Source organism: Dama dama, chromosome 5 (assembly GCF_033118175.1).
Source record: "Dama dama isolate Ldn47 chromosome 5, ASM3311817v1, whole genome shotgun sequence".
Taxonomy (NCBI): Eukaryota; Metazoa; Chordata; class Mammalia; order Artiodactyla; family Cervidae; genus Dama; species Dama dama.
Window position 1 is genome coordinate 98,511,417 of NC_083685.1, and position 13,845 is coordinate 98,525,261.

Consider the following 13,845-nt stretch of genomic DNA (forward strand, 5'->3'; position numbering starts at 1 on the left):
AGAGGATTAGAGGACCTTTCGATGGGAGAGGAAAATGGGACCCCATTTCCTGGGCCTCTTTCCCTGCTGGGTGGTGGGTGAGGAGCTCGCTTCCTCCTTCTTCTTTCCCGATGTCCCCGTGTCATGCCTCTGGGTCTGAAATGCAGTCCGTGAAGTGTCCTTGGCAATCTCCACACAACAGCTGAAGGAGGGCATGGTGCTTGGGGTGCAGCTCCCTTGGGTGGCCAGGGGACTCCCTGGACAGGGTGCAGCGGTGCTTGCTGCCCTCTGCCCTCCCTGGTCTCCCGGGCTGACCTCTCCGTTCTCACAAACCTCCCCTTTCCTTCCCGCCTTGAAATCTGATAACAGAACTAATACCCTATATTTTTGCCTCCAAGAGAGGCAGGAGATAAACAGGAAGGCGTGAGGGATTAAGGTGTCTTTCCAAGGAAGGGGCAGGGGACAGGCTGGGAGCCGGGCGACATCCCTGTGTGCAGCCGAGGGCTCCAGATGTGAGCTGCTTGGCCCGACGCATTTTTCCATTTGTGCAGAGAAAATAAAACAAAGAGAAAAGAAAACAAGCCATCAAATGCTTTGCAGAAGCCTGAGTGTGGGCAGTGGTCACTGATGTCCCCTGACAACTCCAGGAGGAGGGGGGAACAGGGCGGGGGGTGGGGGACCCCTGCCTTTTGATGTTCATCTCTGAGCTTTCTTTTGTGTGACCAGTTGTTTGGGAAGAGCTTCGGTTGGTGGAAGGTGTGTGGAAGGTAGAAGAGACATACCAGCCAGAGGTTTCCCTTGGAGTGGGGAAGCGGGGTGATGAGCTCCCAGGAGGTCACGGGGGACAGCTGGGCTGACTTTGCAGATGTGAATACCAGCTTAGCATCTGCCTCTGAGATGGACCAGAAGATGCTGCTCCTGAGGCCTTTCTCCTAGCCCAGAGGCCTGAGGAAGTGTCACCCTGGAGATCCTTCCAGATCCCTATGCCAGGCCCTGTGACTTCTGTCCTAGTAGAAAAGATCTGGATTCTGCCCCTTGGTCTAGGATGAGCTATTTCTTCCAGGGACCTGGGTCCTTTCCTTTGGGACAATTGGCCAGGAACCGAGAGACCTGGGCTCTAGTCCTGGGCCCCCATTTCCTGGCTCAGTGGTCCTAGGCTGGTAATTTGCTTAACTCCTCAGAGCAGCACCCTCTCCACAAGTCTGGTTGAGTGAGTCCCCAGTGACAGTGAACTTGTATCATTCCCTGTGCTCATGGGCAGGGCAGGGCTGAATAGGTTTCTTTGTATGTAGTTGAACTCGGCCCTGAGGGCTGGAGGTGATGAGGGGATACTTGTAAAGCTCTTGGGAGTCATTCTTTGGCCTAATTTGGCTTCTAGATGCTTCTTCCAGACTTCAGGCTTAAGCTGAGGTCTTTTCTCTTGTATCACACACAACATGTCCTCAAAAGCCCTCATCCATCTCTACTTGTAAATAGTGTGTCATTTGGAGAGTGACTCTAGGAAGAATATTTAAAGAAGTTTATCATAACATCAGAGAGAAAAATGAAAGAGGCAAAATTTTTTAAATCACCAAAGTAGTATGTGAATAAGAAACTGGTAAATATATTTGCAACTGGTATATAAAACATACAAATTCAGTAGATGTCATCAGAAAAAAACCCACCTTACTTGAAAACTGGGCAAAAGACATGAACAGGCAGTGCATACACAAAAAACGAAATATAAATAGAAAAACAAACACCCAGAGAAACATCCAACCTCACTGGTCATCAAAGACATACAAATTAAAATTGTGTGCATGTGTGTTTTCCAGATGAATTGGCAAAGGTTAAAAAAAAAAAAAAAAAGGAACGCTGATACCAAATGCATATTGTTTTTCTTTTCAACAGTATGGAGAATAGGAAGTAGGAGCTTTCACATCCTGCTCGTGGGAGAGTGAACCAGGACAGCCTTTCTTGAGGGCAGTTTGGCATTTGGGATCTCAAGTTAAAAACACCAAAATTTAACATAGCAATTCTACCGTGAGAAATTTACTGTATGACAGTCATCAGAGCAGAGTGCACATATGCGTGTTCAAAGGTGGTTACCACTGTGTTGTTTATAATAGTGAAAAGCTGGAAATAACTGCCCAACCTGGGAAGGCTCTGCTTTTTATTTTGAATTTTTGTCCACACCTCGCCACATGTGGGATCTTCCTCAACAAAGGCTTGAACCCACACCCCCTGCATTGGAGGCCAGAGTCTTAACCACTGGACCACCAGGGAAGTCCCAAGGCCCAGCTTTTCACTGCATCAACTTCTGTTTCCAAGGAGCCCATTTCGTGTATTCACACAGTGGAGGACTTTCAAAATTATGAAGGACGTTATCTGACATTAAAAAATATTCATCATCATGCGAAAATAGGCTGGGAAGCTAGAGGTACATGGATGATCCATGTCTGTCAGAAAGAAAGAGCTCCACAGCTGAGTAAATGTTAATTAAAGCCTGCAGGGAAAGACCCGGTATTAACAGCAGTTGGTGGAAATTTGAGTGCATTTTTTTTTTAACCTTTCTGCTTTTGTTTTTCAAGTGTCTGGTATTAAACATATATTTAACAATTACATAAAAGGTGATTTAGAACTTCCCTGGTGGTCCAGTGGTTAAGACTCTGCTCCCAATGCAAGGGGCACGGGTTCAATCCCTGATCAGGGGACTAAGATCCCACATGCCACATGGTGCAGTCAGGGGGGAAAAAAAAACTATTTAAAACAAGCTTAGCACAAAAGCAAAGGCAAGTCACGTTGTAGAGTGTGCAAGATTAGGCCAGATTTAAGCTGGAGATACCTCCGAGGTAGAAGCCTAAAGAAGAACCAGGTAACAGTGTCACAGGGTAACATGAGGAAGGCTGATTGGGGGGGCCCTGCTGGCTGCCTGGGGAGCTCAGAGCCTTCGTGTGTAAGCCGGGCTGGCGGAAGGTGAAGATGAGCCTGGAAGTGACATTGAAACCAAGAAAGGGCTGATGGAAGGAGGCCGTCAGATGAGAAGGGGGCTTGAGAGCAGACAGTCCCAGGAGGGAAGGAGCAGCACATGCCTGTCCCCACAGAGGTCCTCACATGCGGCCTGCTCCAGGAACTGAAAGGGTTTGATACCACCGAGGCCTAAGAGGAGAGGGGGCTGAGCAGAGCTACAGTGGGAGAGAGGAGCTGAACCAGTTTATACAGAGCCCTGGAGGCAGTGTTAAATGATTTTGGTTTTATTCAGTGGGGAGCCACTGAAAAATTTTAAGTAACTGCTGGACATCCTCAGACAGTGGTTCAGAACTCCTGCTTGGGTTATAGTGTTGGGAGCCTGAAGGATTCAATGGGGCGGGGGTGGGGGGAGGGCGGTGTCTGAGGTCTGATGAATGGAGAGCAGTGAATGGGTCTGGGGGAGGTGCCCCTGGGTCCACATGAAGACCTCCAAGTGGAAGCCTGAAATATGGATTTGCGGGTCAGGAGCACAGAGGCGGTCACTGCTGTGAGGGGTGAACCAGGCAGACCCGGGAGAGCATCAGAGCGGAGGGGAAAAGTCCACAGGAGCACTAGTGTGGGGAATAGGCGGAGGAAAGCAGGATTAGGCAGGATTGTGAAGGCCAGGGGCGGGATGCTGAGGGCCTGTCCAGAGGACCTGGCTGCCAGGAACGTGGCCACCACACTGTGGGAGGAAGTTCTGCAAGTTGATGGCAGGAGGGGAGATGGTGCAGGAGGAGGTAGGGAAAAGGAGAGTCCAGGCCAGTGTCTGGAGCTCAAGGACGTGCAGAGTGTGCACGGGTAGAAGTGATGCTCAGAAGCAGTACATGCACCTGCTTGGGGTGCCGTGATAAAATGCCTCCCATTGGGGCGCTTAAACCAACACACGTGTACTTCTCATAATTTGGAGGCTGGAGTCAAGATCAAAGTGTGGGCGGGTCTGGTTTCTCCTGAGACCTCTCTCCTTGGCTTGCACCTCTGCCACCTCTCTGTGTGTCCAGACTTCCTCTCTATAAAAAGAGGACAGCAGTGGTTGGACTAGGGCCCACCCTAATGTCCTCGTTTTAGTATAATCATCTCCTTAAAGGCCCCATCTCTAGGGTAGGTCCTCTGTCTGCCAGTGAAGTGAAAGTCGCTCAGTGGTGTCTGACTATACAGTCCATGGGATTCTCCAGGCCAGAATACTGGAGTGGGTAGCCTTTCCCTTCTCCAGGGGATCTTCCCAACCCAGGGATTGAACCCAGGTCTCCCGCATTATGAGCAGATTCTTTTTTACCAGCTGAGCCATCAGGGAAGCCCAAGAATACTGGAGTGGGTAGCCTATCCCTTCTCCAGCGGATCTTCCCGACCCAGGAACCAGGGTCTCCTGCATTGCAGGCTGATTCTTTACCAACTGAGCTATCAGGGAAGCCCTCTGTTTGCCAGGATGTCTCCAAATAGAAGTCACATTTGGAGATTCTGGGGTTAGGGCTTCAGCACATGAATAGGGGGTGGGAGAGGGGCACAGTTCAGCCCATAACAAGCAGGATTTGGACATAAGAAGGATGCCAGCTGCACCTCCCAACTCTGAGTGGGGATAGATAAGAGGGTGGGGGTGGGGATCGTTTGCAGGAATTGAACCATCTCCATGGGGAGGGAAGCAGGTGCCTGGCAATGGGTCAGGCACAGTCAGGTGTTCCATAGGGGTGATGGATGCAAACAGGGGAGCCTAGGACAAGCTCCCCGAGGAAAGGCTGCTTTGAGGTCAGACTGGAGGAGGGGGAACTGGAGGGGATGTCCAGGGTCTTCGGTGGCCCCCTCCTGATCCGTGTCCCTGCTTCCCGCAGCCTGTAACTGCAACCTGCATGCCCGGCGGTGCCGCTTCAACATGGAGCTTTACAAGCTGTCGGGGCGCAAGAGCGGGGGCGTCTGCCTTAACTGTCGCCACAACACGGCCGGCCGTCACTGCCACTACTGCAAGGAGGGCTACTACCGCGACCTGGGCAAGCCCATCACCCACCGCAAGGCCTGCAAAGGTAGGCGGGGCGAGGCCCGGGCGCCACCTCTATCTCTCTATATCTATCTATCTATCTATATCTGTCTGTCTGTCTATCTATCTATCTGTCTCCCCCCCCTCTCTTTTATTCTTATCCCCACGCTGAGATCATTGCATGCATGCACGCCTTTTGGAGGTGTAAGCCAGAACAAAGGGGCGGTGGAGACGCGACTCCGGGAGAAGAAAGGGGGGTGGTAATCTCGGCGAGGGTGCAGGGCTCCCAGGCCCCGCCCCGCCCCCTCTTGTCCGCACAGGTGTGCCGCATACCGCAGGGCGGGGGTCATGTTCGCCCGGCTTACTCTCGGCACAAAGGACTCTCTTTCACCAAAACCTCGCAGATGCATTTCTTTGGAGGTGTGCGCCCATCCCCACCTCCTCCAGCCCCCAACACTCACACAGATGCGCACCTTCACAGATGTCGGCAACTTGGGGAGGGGGAAAGTGGGGTGAGAGGCAGGGGCTCAGAAGCAGCATTTAATCCACCTGCAAATAGTTTCACTTCTCAGGACAAAAAATTAAAGGGAGACGGGGGTCTCTTTTCTTTCACTGAAGCAAGTGGTAATGTTTTAACTTTGTGCTGTTTGTTTTCTCCCACTAACAAAAATGAAGCCATGATCAGATGACTCCAAGGAGTTGATGAAATGCCAGGGAATTTAGTGACAATGGGGGAAGGGAGAAGTGCTCCTCTCCTCCTCCCAACTCCCCTACATGCATTTGGTTTTGGGAATTCCTGGAACCAAGGCTCTCTGGGTCCAAAACTTGGGGCCTAAAGACATTGCTTGCCGAGAGCCTGACTTCCTGGGAAGATATTCATCTCCGAGGGCTCTTGGGCCACAAGCCAGTGTGGCTGGCATCCTCACATGGGCCTGTAAAGACCCTGAGGCAGGAGAGACCCAAGCCAACCTAGGCCTGGATGAGAAGCTGCAGCAGAGAAGTCCTTCTATGGCTACTACTTAGCCCTGGATGAAGCCAGAGTATCATCTTCTTAACAGGAAATCCACCAGATGTTGGGCACTTGTGTGCAGGGCCGATTACATAATTTGTGGGCCCTGGTGCAAAATGAAAATATGGGACTTCTTCTGGTTCAGAAATTGCTAAGAATTTCAAAATGGCAAGCAGAGTTTCAGCCTAGCTTGTGCCCTTCTAAGTGTGCGGCCCATGCAGCCTGCCCTGCTGGTGCAGAATGCTTTTCTCTAAAAAACAGATTCCCAGTCTGTCTTCTCCCAGAGAAATCCCTGAGATTCCAAATGAGCAGAGGGTGACTTCCCTCACACAAGGTCTCTTTCCAGTTCTGTGGGCCTAAGGCTGCCTCTGGTGGTTGCCGAGAGAAATTTAAGCATTAAGGTAGCTGGGCTGTTTTCCATGTTAGAAACCACTGATCCAGGTGAGAAAGCCCCAGGAGAGTTTGACCAGGAATTGAGAAAGCTGACCTGGGAAAAGGTACCCAAGAAATATCCACAGTAGCAGGAAGGCAGGGGCACCAGGGAAGGAGGGCTTTGGGTTTTCAGAGAAAGTAGTTGGAAGGTAGCCAGTGCCTTGTACCCAAGTGTTTTGTTGTCTTTTTTCTACAGAAGAAATTGAAGTCAGGGTCTTGTAAACAACTGGTTGCACATAGATTTCTTGGGGATTTGGCCAAAAAATTTTACTCAACGGGGACCGGTCAGGTGGGCAGCCCTGTGCCCTTGAATGAGAAGATCTGGGCTCTGCTTGGAAGGGCAGTGGTCACTTCCTGTAGTGCCAGTTTCAGCCGTCAGAGAAGGAAAGTCATGTCCCCTGGAGAGTCAGGAAGGAGCAAGGCCTTGGTCATCTTGCTATCTGCATCCCCTCCCTTTCCTTTGTTGCTGTGGGGAGGGACAAGGGCCGTATGTGGCCTGACACTGCTCAGAGTGAGATCTCAGAAGGCCACAGGGTCCTGGGAACCTGCAGACCATCTTCTGGGGCTCTGCCACTCTGGTTCAGTGGTGTGGAGCTACAGGCTTCCTGTGCTGCTTTCCAGGAGGAACAGATACAGGCAGGCGAGGGTGGGGTCCTGTCTTCTTTCAAATGCTCTGGTCAGCCTGGATGGCTTTGTCTTTCCTCCCAGCCCTGGACAGCAACCGCTTTGATGTTAACTCAGAGAAGGACCCATGGAAGAGGAAAAAATGTAAGGATGGAATCTGCTCAAAAGAATACTTGCTTATCCTTCTGGAGGAATGTGTTAGGAAAAGTGAGATTCTCAGTGCCTCCTGATTGGCAGGGGAGGACAATGTCTCAAGGATCCTGCCTCCTGATTGGTGAGGGAAGACAGTGTCTCAAGGATCCTGCCTCCTGATTGGTGAGGAAGAGCATGGCCTGAAGGGCTCTGCTTTGTGATTGGTGAGAAGAGACAACATGTGGAAGATATGCTCTCTGATTGGTGAAAAGAAGAATGTGGCCTGAAAGGTCCTGCCATTTCACTGTGAGGAAAGGCGTCTCTTGAAAGTTCCCCATCTTTCCCCTTAGCTTTTTTTTTTTCCTGATGTTACCCCTTAGAGATGTGGGAATTTGCAGTCCACAGTTCCCCCATCAAAGAAAGACCCTGAGATTTGGGGGGAACCAGCTATAGTTCAGATGCTGGCAGGGGAATGTGTACCCTTGAGATCTTCAGACAGGGGTCTCTCTCATCACCTTTGGAGAATTCCACTGTTTTGTCTTCCCAAGGCTGGATGATTTAAGGAAATGGTTCCCTTGGTGGCAGCATTTGATCCCAGTATTTTGATCCCTGATGGTTCACTTTCAGAGGCTTCCAGAATCATGTAGATTGTAGCCCTGGGGTGAAAGCTGTACTTCTTTGCTCTGTCTCAAATGCATTTCATGGGGAAAATGGGACAGCCAGCAGTGCCTCTTGACTCAACTTGGCCATTGACATAAGGGTGCCTGGAAGTAGTCATGGGGGCCCCTTGAGCCCCTGACTTCCCAGGGCCTGGGAGGAGCCCCGAGCAGGGGGCTGAGGCCACCCATACACTGCTGGTGATGGGCTGACGCCTGACCTTGTTCTGTTGAGAGCAGGGGTGGACCCAGACAAGAACAGCTTGGAGCAAGGGCATTCCGTCCCAAGCATCATTATGCCATCCTCCCAAGGGAAGTTTCATAGCAACAAATTTGTTGGGTTCTTTCTCCCCTCCCCTAGTTTGGAACCAGACGGGGGCTGGCAGCGCTAGTGCATACAAAGGGCTGTAGTCAACATGCCCAGGGAGCAGGCGGCTGCACTCTCTGCTATTCAGCGCGATTTCACAGCCCTGGGAAGGCCTCATTATGGCCTGGGCTGTTGTCCTATACAAAGTCAGACGAGATGAGTTTCTCCCCTTTCTCTGCAGAAGGGTGTGTGAGTGATACTCGTCCTGGAATCTGTCAAGAGGGATAGGCGGTTTTGTTTACCGTTTGTCTTCTTTATGGACTCGGGGGCTCTTTCTCTTTAGAGCCAGCAAAGAAGACGTTGCCATTTAACCATTTCAGCCGGGCCTCCCTTTAAACGATATTAATTTATCATCTCCTCAAACCATCTGTGATGGATAAAGACATTCCGGGAGTCTCCCGTGAACTGAATTGTGATGAGAACGGAGAAATTACCCGCCGCATCCATCGCCTGCCCAGCTCAGGGCGGCCCGTTTCTTGCCGCCATTGCCCTGCGCCCTTCACAGTCACCGTGGCTCATGGCAAGCCGCTGAGAACGTGCCTAAGTCCTCGGAAGCTGTGGGCAACAGTGGGCCTGTAGCCCCCCCAGGGGACCCCAGTCTGAGCAGAAAATCTTCCTGATGTTTGTGCTTCTCCCCCACAGCCCCCCTTAACAGGGACATTACTTGGGAAGGAGCTTCTGCTACCAGAAGAGCTGCAGGTGGTCCCCAGCCCCAGGCTAGGAATTTTCCCATCTGAAAATGGGGATAATAACAGTCCCTTCTTGGGACTTTCCTGGTGGCCCAGTGGGTAAAACTCCCTGCTCCCAATGCAGGGTTCCAGGTTAAATCCCAGGTCAGGGATTTAGTCCCACATGCTGCGACTAAGAGTTCACATGCTGACACTAAAGATTCTGCATGCTGCCAGAGAAGATCCAAGATCCTGAGCAATGCAGCTAAGACCCAGCACAGCCAAATAAATACATATTAAAATAATATTAGGGAAGAGACATCACTTTGCCAACAAAGGTCCATCTAGTCAAGGCTATGGTTTTTCCAGTAGCCATGTATGGATGTGAGAGTTGGACCATAAAGAAGGCTGAGCACCAAAGAATTGACGGTTTTGAATTGTGCTAGACAAGACTTTTGAGTCCCTTGGACAGCAAGAATAACCAATCCTAAAGGAAATCAACCCTGAATATTCATTAGAAGGACTGATGCTGAAGCTCCAATACTTTGGCCACCGGATGCGAAGAACCGATTCATTGGAAAAGACCTTGATGCTGGGAAAGATTGAGGGCAGGAGAAGAAGGGGACAACAGAGGATGAGATTGTTGGATGGCATCATCAATGCAATTGACATGAGTTTGAGCAAACACTGGGAGATAGTGAAGAACAGGGAAGCCTGGTGTGCTACAGCCCATGGGTTAGCAAAGAGTCGGACATGACTGAGCAACTTAACAACAACAACAATAATAATAATAATCCCTCATCCCAAGTGTTACAGTGTTGATTAAATGAGATGATGTAGAGGAGGTGTCTGGCACAGGGCGTGCACGCCACACCAGGAACTGTTACAATCACTGGTACAAGCAGAGGAAAAGTGAGTAACCAGAGCCACCGTTACTGCCAGCGTGCACACCACATGGAGACCATTGCTCAGGCTCCCCGAGGCCTTACTTCTTTCCGTGAGCATGGTGCCTGGGACAGCTGGCCCCTCTCACTTGAGGGGCTCAACCCTCATGTAGACCTGAAAGTTGATTCCCACCAGACTGCACAGGGCCCGAGGAATTTGCCCTAATGCTGTTGCACATCCTCAATATTGAGGGCAAAACTGATGAACAGCTGGAACAGCAGAGCTGGGATCCTGGCAGCTGCAGCCAGGGTTGGGGGTGGGGGTCTCAGCGGACAAGATGGGGATGGGTTGGGTGTGTCCAGGTGCAGTTCTGAAGGTGCCACTAAGAAAGACCCGCGGCATCTGAGGGCCCTCGGGCCGAAAGGCGGATGCAAGGCCTGAGCTGGTCCCCACTCAGTCACCCGGGTGCTCTGGCACCTCCCCCACCATCCAGCCCCTGCTTGCCTGCTGGCTCTGTGCATCCAGTGTGTGCAGACAACACACACACACACACACACACACACACACACACACACACACACACACACCCATCTATACACACACACACACACACACACACACATCTGTACACATACACACACATCTGTACACACACACCTGTATACACACACACATCTGTACACACACACACACATCTGTATACACACACACACACATCTGTATACACACACACACACACACATCTGTAGGACCTGAACCTTTTCCCTGTAAATCAGCTGCAGGAAGACTGTAGTTAACTATTAATAGATCATGGAGGGTTAAATAACCCAGTTTGGGATGCCGGGGCTCCCCCTTCCACTTCCTGCTGTCCGCACCTTCATCCGAAAGTGGCGGGGGAAAGAGAGGTCTGCAACTTGAAACATGTCTTCTTTTGTGCCTCCTTAGCAACTGCTGGGAGAAAGAAAAGCAGAGCCTAGGAGGAGCGGACAAACAGCTGAGATGAAGTTTGCGGATTACCTGTGGATTTAAATTATTCTCGTCCCTCATTAGCACGGAGGATTTGGAAGTGGGGAGTGTCCGTTGTTGCGGTTGCCAGTGATCTCAGGTGTGAGGGGAGGGTTTCCTGTGTGTCCCTCCTCCTCTCCTCCAGATTCAGGGTCCATGAAACAGCCTCTTACCACAGGGTGGGCGGCACGGTGGCCCTGAGCGTTTGCATTGATTGAACCCGTGTCCATGGATCTCCTGCCCCTGAAGCATAGAGCTGCCATAATACCAAGCAATGGGAACTGGGGGTCGAGTGGTGACCAGCACAGACAGGTTCCTCTGGAACTTGTGTTCTGGAGGGAGGTTGATGATAAAGAAGAAAAAGTAAGCAGAGGATTGTTACAGATTGTGGTGAGTTACATGGAGGAAATAAATAAGCTGGAAATAGTGTAACTGGCAGTGGGGAGGGGGGGCTGCTTTGCAGGGCATCCCGTGAGGACCTGTCTGAGGATGGGATGGACTTTGAGATGAGACCTGGGGTTCAGGGGCAAACAGCCATGGGGACACCGAGGAGCAGGACCCATGCCTGAAAGCAGGAAAGGGCTGGAGGGCTCTGGGTCAGAAGGGAGGTAAAGGAAGGGGCCAGTTCTGAGAGCCACGGAAGCCACCAGGAAGGCTAAGGATCAGTGACCAGACTGATGCTCATGGCTTGCCTCGTAAGAAGCTTCTGCTGTGAAGGAGCAGACAGGGAGAAGTATTTGTGCATCCCATATCCTACCAAGGACTTGAATCCAGCTTATGTGGAGAACTCTCAAAACTGCACAATAGGGCAATACCAACCACTCAGCTAGAAATGGGCAGAATACTTGAACAGATACTTGGTAAAGATACAAGGATGGCGGATAAATACCTCAACCATCATTCTTCTGCATTAGGGAAATGTAGACTAGAACCATGGCGAGATGCCACCACCCACCTATTGTTCAGTTGCTAAGTCGTGCCCAACTCTTTGTGACCCCATGGACTGTAGATCTCCAGGCTTCTCTGTCCTTGGGATTTCCCAGGCAAGAATACTGGAGTGGGTTGCCATTTCCTTCTCCAGGAGATTTTCCCAACCCAGGAATTGAACCTGTGACTCCTACATTGGCAGGTGGATTTTTCACTGCTGAGCCCCCAGGGAGAAGTGAAGCATAGAGCTGCCATAATACCAAGCAATGCTCCCTCCTGATGTTTATCCCAGAGAAATGAAATCTGTGTTCACACAAAAAACAGCACATGGATGTTGATAAAAGCATTATTCACAACTGGCAAAAGCTGGAAACAGCCCAACTGTGCTTTGGCGGGTGAATGGTCAAACAACCAGTGGTACGTGCGTACTGTGGAATCCGACTCAGTGATGCAAATGGACACGCTGTTGACTGACTTGGCAACATGGATGCATTTCAAACGCACTGGGCATGTGTGTGCGATAAGTTGCGTCAGTCGCGTCTGACTCTTTGCGACCTTATGGAGCATAGCCCTTGAGGCTCCTCTGTCCTTGGGATTCTCCAGGCAAGAATACTGGAATGGATTGCCATTTCCTGCTCCAGGGAATCTTCTGAACCCAGGGATGGAACAAACCCATGTCTCTTACATCTCCTGCATTGGCAGCTCGGTTCTTTACCACTAGCGCCACCTGGGAAGACACCCTGAGCATAAAGGAGGCCAATTTCAAAAGATTACCTGCCATATGAGTCCATCCACCATACATCCTGCACCTCCATACACTTTACAGTCCATAAATCCCAGAATAAGATATTCTGAAAAGGCAAAGCCCTAGAGTCTGAGAACAGATCCGGGGTTGCCAGGCATCAGGACAGGGGCCTCACCGCAGAGGAGGATCAGGGCTGCCTGCCTTCCTGGTCAGCTTTGTGAGGACCCTCAGTAACCCCAGTGCACTTCTCATAGCTGGCAACACAGATCTCAGAGACGAGAGTCCAGCCCAGTGCAGCAGTTCATGGTGTTGGACAGGGTGCCCCATGGGTGTGGAGTGAGGGCCTGGTATGCCTTGCAGCAGGAGCGTGTTCCTGGTCCCCTGAGCTGGGACATGGCAGTGGACTGCAGCAGTGGGGGTAACGGTCCCAGGGGCCAGGACACTGCCCTGGATGTTAGCCTGTTTAGTTGGAAGCAACTTTAGTGCACATATAAACTTCTGATCTTAGAGATGAGCTACCTAAGACTCAGAGAGAGCGAGGCACTAGCCCAGGGTCACAGCACATTACTGGCAGGGCAGGATCAGACCTGGGTCTCTTGACACCCATCTGAAACCATCTGTGTGTCCTAAGCTGTTCGTATCTGGCTGATGACCCCAAGCAAGGACAGTCTGGCTTCTCCTCTGCACCATCGGGCTACCATCCAACCCATGTGTTCATGAGAAACCTGATCCGGCCGCCTTCTCAGGGCCTTGGGCTTCCTCCTAGTCTCACCTTCCTCTTCATGGAAAAACTCTCTGGTGGATTGTTTCCCAGGGCCAGGTTCTGCCTGCTGCGTGCAGATGATGACTTGCCAGGGAAGGGCCTGACCTCCTCCGAGCGGAGTGGCTGACATCCAGGGAAACGGGAGTCACCGAACCGGGCTTCCTGCAGAAGACATTCTGACCCAGAGCCTGTTCTCGGAAGAATCCGGGAGGCTCTTACTTTGTCCCTTTAACCAGACCCCCTGCCAAGGAGAAGACTTCTTCTCGCTCACGTCCACATCCTCCCAGCTCAGCCTGCCCTCATCCTCTCCTTGCCCCCTGTGGTGCTATGTGCGCCTGTGTGTCTGAGAGTTATAGGAATCTGTGTGTGTTTGTGTGTCTGGGTGTGTTTCGGTTTTTGGGGAATACAGCACAATCCCTTTGGCTTTCTTTCTCTAAGGACCAGGGCCGGAGTCTCCTGTTTAACGGGTGGGAAGCTCAGACCCTCTTCCTGTGTGCATTGCTAGCTGGATTCTCTTGTCCAAGGTTGTAGAGAACCCACTGTGGGCTGCTGTCACTCATCAGTTCTCCCAACACCTTGAAGCTCATCCTTCTTTGCCCAGAGGATATAACTTAGTTTTCCTTAATCATTTGGTTTGAGGAAAAGTCTTTACTTTGGGGCCATTTAGCTGTGAATTGAGAATGAGTGCAATGCAAG

The 13,845-nt window shown here is 51.2% G+C and overlaps 1 protein-coding gene across 1 annotated transcript in view; it reads left to right on the forward strand.

Annotated features, from left to right (window-relative positions):
* Positions 1 to 13,845, forward strand: part of NTN1 (netrin 1) — a 191,434-nt gene that overhangs the window by 114,369 nt on the left and 63,220 nt on the right. The window contains exon 3 of the mRNA XM_061143469.1: positions 4,794 to 4,982. Within this exon, the coding sequence (XP_060999452.1) occupies positions 4,794 to 4,982 (189 nt within the window). The remainder of the gene's footprint in view (positions 1 to 4,793; positions 4,983 to 13,845) is intronic.